Here is a 14,768-nt window from a genome sequence, read left to right as displayed (position 1 = left end):
CACTCGTTTCCCTCCTCGGATTCTACATGCCGTCTGACTCGGGGGAGAAAATATCCATGGGGATCACAACTCTGTTATCCATGACGGTCTTTCTTATGATCGTGGCCGACATGCTTCCGCCAACGTCTGATGTCTTGCCGCTCATTGGTGGGTACTGGTGTATCACGTAGACTGACCTACCTAAAACAAATATAGAAATAAAAAACCCGCATACTTGTCCTATGTAACTGCGTTCATGTCACGTAGAGTATTGTTCTACTCGCACCCTGTGTACAGTGTCGTAGATCCTTTACCATACGTTCATGTCGCTTAGGTTCCTAAACACATAGACATAGACTCCCTGTCGCTTAGGTTCTTAATAAATATAGCTTATACTCACACCTATATCTTGAGTCCTAAAACATGTGAAAGCTTTACTGACACCTATACCGTGTTGTAGATCCTTTACCATACCTTCATGTCGCTTAGGTTACTCACATACTTCCTGTCGCTTAGGTTCTTAATAAATAGAGCTTATACTCACACCTATAGCTTGAATCCTTAAACATGTGAAAGGTTTACTGACACTCATACCGTGTTGTAGATTCATTACCATACGTTCATGTCGCTTAGGTTACTCACAGACTTCCTGTCGCTTAGGTTCTTAACAAATAGAGCTTATACTCACACCTATAGCTTGGGTCCTTAAATGTAAACGTTTTACTGACAATCATACCGTGCTGTAGATCTTTTACCATACCTTCATGTCGCTTAGGTCCTAAACTCATTGTCGTTCTGATGCATAGGTTCTGACCAAATATAGCTTATACTCACACATGTCGCTTGAATCATTAAACATCTAGAAGCATAACTCACACTCATATCAAATGGTAGATCCTTCACCATACTTTCATGTCGTTTAGGTTCCTAACACATAGACTTCCTGTCGCTTAGATTCTCGACAAATATAGCTTTTATACACAACTATATGTTCATGTCACTTTGAGTCCTTAAACATGTAAAAGCTTTACTCACACTCATATCGTGTTGTTAGATCCTTTGCCAAACATTGCTGTTGCTTAGGTTCACCACACGTAGACTTTCTGTCGCTTAGATTCCTAACAAGTAGTCTACTCTGTCATGTGATCTTGTCTTGTCGCTAAAGTCCCTTAACACGGAAAATCTTTGCTGTTACCGTGTCATCGTACAAATTGAGTTGACAGCATTGAAAATTGATACTTACACCTTTTTTGTCCTGTAACTTTGGTCTGTACTGGCAACTGTTCCTTCCTGCTGATTTGATGCACATTCTCTGTCTAGCACGTATTAGTGTTTGTAGCACGCGGTGGCTTTAGTAATAGTTGTACCATTCTTAGACTGCACTTCTTAAATGTAGTCCCTTTGCACAATTGCACAGCTTAGTATATTTGGTGTTTAGAATGTATGACTTTCTTTCTCTCCCTTGTCATTTTATGTCTTCAACATGAGAGTATATAACACCTTCAGACAAGTCTTTACCATCCGGTGGAAATCCTTTACTCACACGTTTATCAGCTTGTGCAATAATCGTGTTCTTTCGTGATATAACACGTCGGCTTCTAGCATAGACTTTCAAGTATCCATGTAGCAGAATGTTTACAACGTGACCTTCTGTTTACTCCTGGATTTTTAGGATCCTGGTACGATACAAACATAATCAGACTTTATGTTTACGTTCAGATGTAAAACAAATAACATTATTTGCATACAGAGGCGGATCTAGGGGTTCCAGGGGCCCGCCCCACCCCTTAAATGTTGCAACAGTTATAATTTTATTATATATTAATTTTAATTTTTTTTACGATCCCCTCCAAACCTCCCCCAAAGTTCCATTGGCATTCCGCCTCATGTTATTGGGTCCCCCTAAATGGATTTTCTGGATCCGCCACTGGCATGGTTGTGCTGCACCTTTTGCTCGTTATGTTTGGCACAATGCACAATAAACAAAATACCTGGAAAGTAACTAAAAGTATCTGAACTAAAAATATTTTACATGAAGTTAGGAAAACACATCCACACATTAATTTTATACTAAGAGGAATAAGTAACGCAATGGGTTTTTTCACGGACTATTTTCTTATAGCAATGTCATATCATATATAATTGTATGTGATTAAGCATGCGAACAAATGACATACTGGTAACAATTGTAACTGCAAGACGATATTGTTCAAATCGTGAAAATGTTTTAATAAAATGAGTTTGAAACAAACAAAAACACAATTTATTTTTGTGGGGTGTTTCCAATAAAGCAACATTTGATTCAGCATTGCTTATCATGGCATATTGAAGAATTAAAAAAAACATTTGCTATTAATATTATAGGGAGACGAGTGCAAGCACCACAGGTGCAAAACTATTTTCACATGCAATACTGTGATATTGCAATCAACATAAAGTTATGTTTTTCACTTTAAACGCAATTTGGTCCATTGTTTCCTGTATGAACAGACTTCTCTTTCGCTTATAGCTGTTACCAATATGTAGTTTGTTCACATGCTTAATATACAATATATATGATATGGCACTTGTATAAGAAAATACTCGGTGAAATACGCATTACGTTGTTTATGGCTATCGGTATGCTTTATTTATATTTTTATCAGTGCATTAAATGTTTTGTCTTGCATTTACCTTTGATTACCAATTTGTTTTAATATTACGCAAACAATGAAGATGAGACAATATATTAAATTCGTTTATGCCAAAGTTTTCGTCGGTTGTCTTTTGTAGTTTGGTGAGGTCAGATTATTGGACTGCGTAAAAAAATAATTTGTAATTTGATTAAAAACATAATTATTTTATTGCATAAACAACAAAAGGATTGGGTACAAGTTTGCCAACTTACTAGGCCCTCTCCAAATGTCTATTTGTAATTAAACTGGGGAGTAGCACATCCAAAAGGAAAATATTCGTGCAACACTTCAAAGGGTGGTTATCATGCCAACGAATGATGATACCAATGTTTAAAACTGTAAATAAAATTGCATTTGAACTGGATGGTTCTGAGATTTTCAGAATGTTGTTACAACGATACGGCCTTGGTTACTTTAACTGTTTCGTTCAGATATGAAATGTTGGGTAGGCCTTTTGTAGCTTTGAGGTAGAAAGATGGAACATACTTTGCTATGGAATTACTGAATCTCTGAAATAACGTACAATACATGTTTCTTGAAGACATGTTGGCATTGATTTGATGTATATGATACTTCAGAATACGTTTATGGTGACATAAACTCTATTTTCTTAAATTATTCAAATCTTCGTTTGTTTGTTATGGAGAATTATTGTGTACTATGTTAAAGAATATTATGACTTAAAATTAGATCTAGATAAGGTTTTGATAATCAGTTCGTGTTAATACCTTTGCGATAATAAATGAAAAACCGTCTTTGAATGTTGTTTTCCAACTAGTCGAAGATATTCTTACTGTGAAGGGTGTATTAAATTCCACAATAGTTTACGTTCATGTTTTTCAACTGTGATGTTCACTAGCGTGTATCTATCAATCACGATTCTATAACATTTCGCGTGGCACGATGAGAATCGTTAGCACATATTAGCATGTTTTTATAGGCATGCAACTAACATGACAATGGCATCATGAAGTGATTTTTTGTGTAATTAGCTTGCATTATGGTGTAACTTTGATTGAATGTAAATACCGACTTTCGGCATGTGGCGAATGCACTGTAGCATGTATATACTATTAAATAATGAACTATTTACAAATCGACATACTATCCAGAATAGCTTTTTGAATTACTATCCAGTGAATCTATAATGTTGTTAGTCTGTTATTAACAATATCCAGATTAATTCCAAACTGGATTTATTTGGATTGATTTGACATAATCTGTCATAATTTAAATAACATTTGACCTTTGTACAGCTAAATAATATTAAAATGAAACGATTGTTAACAGCAAGTAATTGGACATACATCTATCTTATGACGTACACACAGTGCTGTTTATTTATATTCTAAAAGAGGTCGCGCCATATTAAATGGCATTGCGAGATATACCTTACCAATAAGGCCAAATTAATTGCTTTGTACTATATGCAGACTATACTGAGTGTTTAGCCCCAACAAGACTTCTGCTTGTTCCCCCTATAAAATAAACACGCATCTTTCTTTTCCTTGTTGTATAAAACACTATCGTGACATAATCTGTCATAATTTAAATAACATTTGACCTTTGTACAGCTAAATAATATTAAAATGAAACGATTGTTAACAGTAAGTAATTGGACATACATCTATCTTATGACATACACACAGTGCTGTTTATTGATATTCTAAAAGAGGTCGCGCCATATTAAATGGCATTGCGAGATATACCTTACCAATAAGGCCAAATTAATTGCTTTGTACTATATGCAGACTATACTGAGTGTTCAGCCCCAACAAGACTTCTGCTTGTTCCCCCTATAAAATATACACGCATCTTTCTTTTTCTTGTTGTATAAAACACTGTCGTTGCTTAACATGATTTAAATATAACGCATTATACGGATAAATACATTTGTAATGACCTTTGGCCGAATTATTTCTAATTCCGTTTGGCCGCTGGAAGAAGTAACAAACTCGTACAATGAGACTATTATTTTGACTTCCAAGTGCACAGGTCTCGGTGGTTTTGTGGTTAGCCACTGGACACAAGGCTGGTATGTACTGGGTTCGCATCCCGGTACAAACCCCGACACTGATGAGGTGTAAGGCCACTACATAGACCGTCACGAGATATACCCACGAAAATGAAAGTGAAGGCTCTTATGCATAATAATATTACGTCAATCTGTATTAATTATCTCAAACTTGGTAAATCCACACTCAAACGGTATTACCTCTAATGTATGGGTGAAGAACACTAATCACGTCATTTGTAACTACAGGCCTTGTGGTTTAAGGTGGGCTATTGATCGAGCCCGCCATTGCCCTCGTAAAGAGTTGACGAGGCGGGCTACAAATCACCCGCCTAGTCATAAATGATGTTTAAAATCGGCTGCCTACAAATGAAGTCTCGTACTCTCGTAAAATGGAGAGAGAGAGAGAGAGAGAGAGAGAGAGAGAGAGAGAGAGAGAGAGAGAGTGTGTGTGTGTGTGTGTGTGTGTGTGTGTGTGTGTGTGTGTTTTACATGCCTTATATCACTAAGGTTTCGGGCAGTAAAATGTAGAATATCGAATGAACAGTTTTAAAATACATTCAACTGTATCAACATATATTTAGTGACACCCACCCAAAATTAGTTGTCATTTCAAAATAGCCTTCATGCATATTTAAAATCACATGGTCTGTAATGATTTCTAATTTAAAATCATCGCCTGTCACTATGTTTCTTGATGTTCCAGGTCTCTACTACGGCATCACGATCGCCGTGGTGTCCTCTGCGACGGCGATGACTGTGCTGACGCTCAACATCCACCACAAGGGACAGCGTGGTCAGGAGATTCCCGGATACCTTAGAACCATATTTTTTGGAGTGCTCGCCAAGGTTCTCTTCATTAAGGTGGATTCTAAAGCCCAGGCTCCGGAGCGGGGAATGGTAAGAAAGATCATTCATGCATGCGGTGACGATGGTTGCTATAAACAAATTCTGAAAGGTCTTGTTGGGAAATGGGAATTGAAAGCAGAAGGAATTAAGTTTACAATTTAGTTTTAAAAAAGCATGCACGTGTTTAGCCATAATTACTGACAATCATTTTATATTTTAGCGAGCTCCGTGCCCCCCCCCCCCCCCCCCCCCCCCCCCACTTCATAATTGTTCCTATGGGACTCGGAGAAAAAAACCATCAGATATTTCAGTTAGATTACTATTTCAACAAAATTACTTTTGAAAGAAGTACACAATGGGAGAAAGAAAAGCGCAAATCAAACAGAATGGCTTGGCCATTAGACAAATGACTTGTAGCTGTCAAAATTCCCAGTACACTCAACGTCTAAAATGACAGAATGTATTTAATAAAATGAGAAGGAAAGAAGGAATGGTTTATTTAACGAGGCACTCAACATATTTTAAATATGGTTATATGACTTCGGACATATGGTTAAGGACTATACAGATATTGAGAGAGGAAATTCGTTGTCGCCACTTCATGGGCTACTCTTTTCAATGCGTAGTAAGGGACCTTTTATATGCAACATCCCATAAAAAGGATAGTATATACTACAGCCTTTGTTACATCAGTTGGGGAACACTGCCTGGAACGAAAAATAGCCCACCGACGGGGATTAATAATAAAATAAGAAAGCCAATAAAATGTATTGTAACTTTTATTTTAAGTTGTTCTATTTTCTTAGCTTTGTAATGTGTCTATTGTTTATGTTAGCGACCATGTTACTTTCCAAAAGAGGCAATTACCAGCGACAGCTTTTCATTGAAATTTTCTTTCATTTAATAAAACATATCACTTTCCTAATAACTGTCTCTATCTAACATTGCATTATTCAATAAGATCTTATCTGTATTCGATTTAATTTTCCAGCATCCAATACCACAAAGTGATTACTATATGAAATACGAGAACGAAACATTAACAGAAAATGGCGGCCTATCGCCCCGCTTCACGAGAAAAATTCACACAGCACCGGGGACTCCTTCTTCCCACACCACGGATAATACTGAGAGACAGTTCATGCGGGTGCTACAGAAGGTGTATCAGACTATTGAGAAAAATGAGATGCGGCTGGCGGACCAGGACCGGCGAGACCACATCAAGTATGAGTGGCAGCAACTGGCTCTGATTCTCGATCGTTGTCTGCTCATTGTCTTCATGATCATAACTACTTGCGTCACTCTTGGCATTTTTCTTCCATCGCCGCATTCCACAGCATTCGGATCGAGTTACGTCTGAAGTGTGGTCCTTCCTTTTTAACAAAATATTCAGCAACAAAACAAATATATATGTTGCTTCTTTGTGGTCCGGGTCCGCCAATTCTATAGGAACATCATGACTCATGGGTTTTACTTCAGAAGTTATGAAACAGTTTTCAAGACCAACGAAATTCTTTGTCCATGAGAGTAAAAAGAGTGGCGGGTTGAAAACAATGAAGCCTTTAGGTTAACAGATCTGTTGGAAGAGTCTTTTAAGACTTCACGTTTCTACTGGGACATTTCTACTGAGACGACTTTTCTACAGGAGATGTCTTTTAGACTTGGCTGTTCTGCTGGAAATCGTCACTATTTATCGCCAGTATGAAGTAAAGCGATGCAAGGCTCGTGTCAAGTGCCATGATTAACGTAGATGACCATTAGTGTTTGGATTTGCCTGGCTGATATGAAGATAGCTTCTTTCACTAGCGATGCTGAACTGGATGTTGTTTATATGATGTGTCTGCCTGGTGAGACATGCGGAACCCTAAGGAGGGTACGCTTTCATCCCTGTAGGATAGACGTTTTTTGTGTGGTTCAATTGGAGATTAGTTCTGTGATTCAAATCCAAACTTAACTTACCATCTTGATTCGCAGGTTTGAATTCAAGATCTTTGCAGCGGGTCATGTTTCAAATCAAGTTATTCAGACGACATGTGTTAAGGATGACGTTTGAAGATCGGAATATTCTGCGGTGATCCGAGTAATATTCTACACATATCTCAGATCTCTGTACGCGTTTTCGTGACCGAAGTACACGTATTATCGAAATTACATGTTTTCACCGGAATATACTTTGCATGCTTTTGGAGAATTACTGCATCATTTGAATTAGTATTGTTTTGTGGGAATTACTTGTGGGAATAGTGTTGTTGTATTCTGGATCTAACTGCAGTGATTCGAATGGATGACTTGGAGTCTGTAATTATTGTGTTTATGACATAACTTTTTTTGGACAACAAATGTTATTTGTTCTTTCGGAGAATCTTTTTGATGATGTTTTTTTATTGTTATTAATTTATTGTGCTAAAATGTTTCATGTTTTTTTATGTTTGAAGACTGGATTTGAGACTTAATACTGTAGCTCAATATCATGGATGGTATGGTGACTCAACTACCAACAGGATACAGCTACCGTATACAATGGAATTTACAGGTTTCTACCTGCTGTATTGTGGTTGAAACGATGTTGTATGAACAATTATTGAGTTTACGTTGATTAAGTAGTTTTATAATACCATAATTCGTTTATTTGTGATACAAACTGTGATTTTTTTCTCGACTGATCTACGGGAGATAACTGCTGTTGACCATTTCGTTCACAAAGATCGGTTTGTGTAAAAATAACAATTATCGTCTATGGGAGATAACTCTTGTTGTTTTACGCACAGGTCGCGTTTTGTAAAAAGGATTATAGGCAACAACTGTTTTCATGATTATGATTATTATTATTATTATTATTATTTAATGTAAAGATTGTTTTGTGATTGGTAAGACAAACACTTGATTGGATGATTAGCGACAGTAGTCGTGTGCAATACTTTTAGATATAAATATTTAGAGGCGGTTTTGTGTTTTTGGCACGGTCGATTTTGGATTAACCATTGTTTTTTGTGTTTTGCTTACGATTATTATTTTTTTTTAATAAAATATGACATGTTCCAGTCGTTAATGTATGCACACGTTAGCCTAATAGTCATCGTGGCAGGAATAATATGTATTTTCCCTGATTACAGACACAGAGAAATTGATCATAAAAGTATAGTATCAAAGTAGCATAAAGTTTGTTTGTTTAACGACACCACTAGAGCAAATTGATTTATTAATATTAATAATCAGCTGTTGGATGTCATACATTTAGTAATTTTATTAGCAAGGGATTTTTTATATGCACTATGCCACAGACAGGATAGCACATACAGCGGCCTTTGATATACCAACCGTGGTGTACTGGCTTCACTATAGCCTACAAGTAGCATAAGGTTTGTATTGTTTAACGACACCACTAGAGCGCATCAATTAACCATAGGCTACTGGGTGTATCTATGATACGTAGTCTGAAAGGAAACCCGCTACAGTGTTCCATTAGTAGTAAGGGATCTTTAATATACATTTCCCACAGACAGGACAGTACAATCACGGCCTTTTATACACCAGTCGTAGAGCAGGTTCGATCCTACGACCTGAGCACCTCCGGGAATCAAAGTTGCATAATGGCGGCTTCCGGCTAAAGTAATTTATTAAATTTTGGTTTTAAAATGTAAATAATACCTGTTACTATAAGCACATAGAAAAGTTCAACCAAATAATTTAAATCACTAATATAATCTTCTCCCTTTTTTGTGTTCTTTTTAAAAATATTTAGACGAAATTGCACGCGTTCAATTAAGTCGAACACTCCGTAACACGATGCCAGGTGAATGTTGCCGACAAGTTGGCTGTCTGTGTGCAACACATCTGTGTTTTGACGGACCTATCACGCTGCAGACTGTCGACATATTTTTGGGGATCCGTCGATTCGTGATAATACAGGAATCTAGTCGTACAGAACGTCAGTGTTTATATTACACGGCGTGCAAACACATCGTATGCAAAGATTATGTGTGTGGTCGATTAATTTGTAGAACTTTATTTATTGCAAATAAATGTAAAAATATAACACGTGTAACTAGAATACTGCATTTGTCATTAAAGTCTGATACGTGTTACGTTTGACATACTTCAGTTGTTTGGGTTGCCTTCGGAGCTATGAGATTACAATATATATATGAAATGTGTTCTTGATAAATGATTATCATTAGCTATTCTCAGAACAACCGAACTGACTACGTCTTCTGTGTAATATAACGCTAGTTTTGTATTTGAGCGTCAGTTCTTTTGAATGAATCTATTAATAGTTTATTGGGATTTGTAAAATCATTATGTTTACAATGTTTTGAATTAATCTTTAATTCATATTGATTATAGATACACATCTTTCTTTTTTTTTCTTTCTTTTTTTGCAAAAGTGATTAGAAATAAACAGTTGTCTTCCTGAAGAACAAGATTTGTGTGTTGTAGAATATTTTAAAATTAGATGGTCACGTTTCATGACTGACGTGACCGGCAACGCTGAAACACGGTCTTTGTTTCAACACTGAATGCCAGGGATATCTACGTATGTAATCCAACCCTTGATGACCTGGTTGTGGTATGGTTATGGACCATGGTACAGTATCTTAATGGTAAGATATTATGCACTAGTAAGTGACAATTAAAGTCAAATTCAGCATGTTCAATTTGTGGAGAACTTTTAAAAATCAAACTACCCACACTCGGCTGTATTCTGATATCGCATAGACATAAATATATCTGCTATGCTATCGCGGTACCAGACCGGTGACAAAGCAGGTGTAAACGGGACCATTTGTTACAAAACCTGGCAAACTGGCATCGACTAACAGCGAATTTTCTACATTTGAGTCAATATATTTGGTCGTCGATAGACTATTTTCATAATATCGATTATGCTTCTATGGATGAATATCTTACCGTAATTTTACTTCATAGCCATATTTCTTAAATGGTACCCTTTTTATTACAATATTTTCTCCAAACACAAATAAGACATTTAGTAATCTTCAAAAAACAAATCTATATAGTAATAATTATTTTGAATTGAACCAACTAACAAAAGAAAAAGCAATCTTGGAACTGTCATAATCTCCAAGAAGATATGAAAGGAAAGTTCTAAACAATAAGGATGTTTTTTTGTGTATCTTTCTAATCCATATCTCACTACTCACTGTCGTAGCTCCCATTCAAATAACTGCTAACCTACATCATGTACTACACGGCGTTTTAGTTGAATAATCCCAAACACTGGAAGACTCGACCGGCATTCACTGCGGTTGTTTCACGCATCTTTAGACATTATTCAGTGACAAACAGACGTCATGGGGATAACAATGCAAAATTTTATTTATTTCAAACAAGGAAAATGCAACGACAAGATCTGACATTTAATCGTCGTTTTATACAGGTGAACACGAATCTAGAAAAATAATAAACCTGTTTTAAAAAAAAATAATAATAATGTTTTTAAAACCGCTGCTGACAACCTCTTGCTGACAAACTCTTGTCAGAGTTCCATTGTTTCTATCTTACTTTTAAGGATCTCAGAAAGGGGAACAACTTCCTTCAGCAGCAGCTACAGCCCTTGATTAATTAGCGTGTTTAGAAGGCCGAGCGCTTGTTAACAACTTGACTGGTATCATTATCTTCTTTCAGATCACATATATGTAACGTTGGGCGCAAAAAACAAAACAAAAAACCAGTCTAGCTAACGATGGCCCTTCTGAACATGCTTCTGATTTCACCTACCCCCCCCCCACCCCAACCACCACCCCCCCCCCCCCCCAACCCACCCCCCCCCCCCCCCCCCCACACACACACACACCCCGTTTAGGTAGGAAGATGGTGAAAACTTTAGTACATGATTGAACACTCAGGCGTTTGTAACATTTCCTCTTTCGTCCATTTGATTTGGTTAATTACTCTGTGTATGCTAGTATGTGTTTTCACAATAAATGTCTTTGTGGTATTCCTGTGTTTAATTATACACGTGTGCTGTTTAACTCTGTTGTAACTGGTTCGCATATATCTGATGCTGGTCACAGATACCCATGTTTATATTACAGCCGCCATCTTTGATTACCACAGTTTAAGTGCATTCTGTCTGCCGCTTTTAATTTGATAAACTTGCGTAATAAAAATGTAATATTTTGTGTCTTTGTTCATTTAATTTTATTATCAGGAGTGGAACCAGTCTTTTTCTAAGGACGGAGACTACGGTATCATGGGACAGGGGCCGATCCAGGATTTTGTAAAGGGGGGTCACAAGTTTCTAAAAGGGTAATTACAGGAGAGTCACGAAGGCAAATGAGTCGGAAATGCGTTTAATAAAGATGGTCAGAGACGTTTTCAGAGCAGGTTAGTGTGTATATTGTGAATGATTCTTTTGTTAAAAAAGACATTAAAAGGGACACTTTAAACGGTCGGGGAGAGGTGGGGACTCCTGCTAAGAAAAATCAATAATTTTATTAACAATTAGATTTTATACATACTCTACATGTAATGTGCTAAATACTAAAGTTCGTGAAATACAACAGGTGGGGGTGTTCGTGACTTTTGTCACACGTTCTGGTACTTCCATTACATACACTGAACAACAAAAGAAACGCGCATAAATCTAAATAATCAATCTCCATAGTGTACATTATCACAAATGGTATTAAATAAAACAACAACCTCTTTTAAATGTATGTTAACCCGAAATAACAAAATAGCATCATTTCAATATTATTCTGTCTGTTTTACAAGAAACACAACTTGTTAATATTATTTTGCAATTTCTGTTACTTTTATTGCTTAGTATATATTACCAGTCTCTATAATATATATCATAATATGCACATTCATGTGGTTATACGTACCAAAAAGATAATGTATATTAAAAAAATATGCTCTTGTTCCAGCTAGTGCTCCACAACTGGTGTAACAAAGGCCGTGGTATGTACTATCCTGTCTGTGGGATGGTGCATATAAAAGTCCCTTGCTGCTAATCGAAAAGAGTAGTCCATGAAGTGGCGACAGCGGGTTCCTCTCTCTATATCTGTGTGGTCCTTCACCGTATGTCTGACGCCATATAACCATAAATAACATGTTGAATACGTCGAGAAATAAAACATTTTATTCCTTCAAAAACGATGCTATCCTTGTTTCTTTTTAAATCAACAATGGTGTAAAGAGAAGCAGTTTAATACGGAGAAAAAAGTAAATGTTTTAATCTGGTTCCTGCTATTCCGTCTTGACCTTGTGAAAACGTCATATGGACTATGTTGTACAGAGATACGACTTGGAATGTGTTAATGGTTTCGTTTTTCAAATTGGAATAACACGTCACAACAACAACAATAACTAAATGTAGTGTAAATCTATACTCGTTTCAAATGAGTTGATCATTCATAATGTATTTTAGGATAAATGTAAAGTTAAAAGTTAACATTTGTTTCGTCAAAAGATCTACAAATACTGTAAAGATACACTCATTTCAATAGCGTGGAGCAGGTTTGTTTTGTTTTGTTTTGTTTTGTTTTATTTGTTTAATAACACCAGACTATATTGATTTATTGATCATCGACTATTGGGTCTTAAACACATGATTACGCTTATGCTAGGGTCAGACTACCAGCTGCCAGCAGAAAGTTGGCCAACTCGGCGGGTGCGTTGTGATTTCCCCAAACTCAAACTAACGACGGGTGAGCTCAGATTAATAACTAATGGGCTACCCGACGAGAATCGAGTTGTAAGAGCACTCAGACTAGCAACAACTGGACAGTCGTAGAAGTCGTGACAGCAGAAAGTTGGCCAACTCTCTGCTGGCAGTTGGTAGACTGAGACTAGCATTACATATAGTCTTTGAGAATTTTTTTTTTTTTTTAAACAATGGGTCCTTTATAAACACTTTCGCACAGACTGATAGCACATACCATGGTCTCTGATATACCAGGCGTGGAACATTGGCTGTAATCGCGTATCTGGTAAAGTGGATCTATAACGTCACCACAGCCTGATAGCACATACCATGGTCTCTGGTGTACCAGTAGTGGAGCATTGGCTTTAAGCGCGTATTTGGTCAAGTGGGACTATAACGACATCACTATCTCGCAGATGAATCCATAGCGAATGTAACACTTGTCGTCGTTAAACTTGTGACCGAGACTCCCTCTCAGGTTGACGCAGTACTCCCACAGTAGGTTGTTGGGTTCGTCGGGCGCCCAATCCGCGAACGTCAGCGGAGACCCGTCCGTCCACTGCCAGTTCCTGTCCCCCACATCCTTCAGACCAATGTTGAAGCTGTCGTCGGGGTAATCTGTAAACACGCGTTAACAGTAGAGGGATTTAATTCAAAAGGTGTGTTCTACGTTGAAGTGCAAAAGTGTTTTATTTGAGGAAATAAAAATGGTGGTACGTTAATAAATGGTTTCTGACATCGGTTATTTCGATACGGGGGGGGGGGGGTGGCGGTAGGGGTGAGAGAGAGATACAGGGACAGAGACAGTCAGTCAGACAGACATAAAGACAGTCAGACAAACACACACACACACACACACACACACACACACACACAAAGAGACATACAAAGAAATAGAGGCAGATAGACATAAGCCGGACAAAGGGGGAGAGAGAAAGAGAAAGAAAATAAGAGAGAGAGAGAGAGAGAGAGAGAGAGAGAGAGAGAGAGAGAGAAAGCGAGAGGGAGGGAGGGGAGGGGGAGGGAGGGAGGGTGTAACTCGTTACCGCCTCACAAGCTACGTCTACCAAAAGGCATCTTGGAATATCATACACTTACCTTCTCATGCGGCTTTTGTTATATCTTAGGGCGTTGGTTGGGACGGGGAAAGACGAGTCTGTCGAGAGCGATCGATCCTGGGACTTATTGTTCCTCGTGTAAGCACTCTACTACTAACATCAAGCAGCAGAAGAAAGAAAATGAAAGGACGACTAGGAGGAGAGTTTGGATGAGAAGATGTTTAGTCAAGAAGGTGAAAATGTGCAGAGAAAATGGGAAACCATGAGCAGAGGGAGGGTTGGAGAAGAAGAAGGTGGAGGAAGGACAATGTGGAAGAGAAAGATGACAGGCTGGAGGAGAAACAAGGAGAGAGAAAGGCTGGTAAGAAGAAGGAAGATGAGAAAGGATAGAGGGGACGATGGAGAGGGGAACATGCAGAAGACGCTATGGGTTGACTGTGGAGAGAAAAAAGGCACAATGAAAAGATGCATTTTGGAGGAAGAGCAACTGAAGAAGAAGAACGTTATGGTGTCTAGAAATT

General features: G+C 37.6%; 1 protein-coding gene across 5 annotated transcripts in view; it reads left to right on the top strand.

Moving 5' to 3' along the window:
• Window positions 1-11,658, top strand: part of LOC121380778 (ligand-gated ion channel 4-like) — an 83,377-nt gene extending 71,719 nt beyond the window's left edge. For 4 of the 5 annotated variants that reach the window (XM_041509747.1, XM_041509748.1, XM_041509749.1 and 1 more), the window contains 3 exons: window positions 1-147; window positions 5,375-5,568; window positions 6,509-11,658. The exon at window positions 1-147 is cut by the window's left edge and continues 115 nt beyond it. In XM_041509747.1, coding sequence (XP_041365681.1) covers window positions 1-147; window positions 5,375-5,568; window positions 6,509-6,877 — 710 coding nt within the window. In that variant the 3' untranslated portion in view covers window positions 6,878-11,658. The remainder of the gene's footprint in view (window positions 148-5,374; window positions 5,569-6,508) is intronic. The other variant, XM_041509746.1, reaches the window with a different exon arrangement.
• Window positions 11,659-14,768: the final 3,110 nt, after the last annotated feature.

The sequence above is a fragment of the Gigantopelta aegis genome, chromosome 9 (genome assembly GCF_016097555.1).
Source record: "Gigantopelta aegis isolate Gae_Host chromosome 9, Gae_host_genome, whole genome shotgun sequence".
NCBI lineage: Eukaryota > Metazoa > Mollusca > Gastropoda > Neomphalida > Peltospiridae > Gigantopelta > Gigantopelta aegis.
The sequence above is the reverse complement of the archived record's forward strand: the minus strand, read 5'-3'. Positions and strand labels throughout refer to the sequence as shown.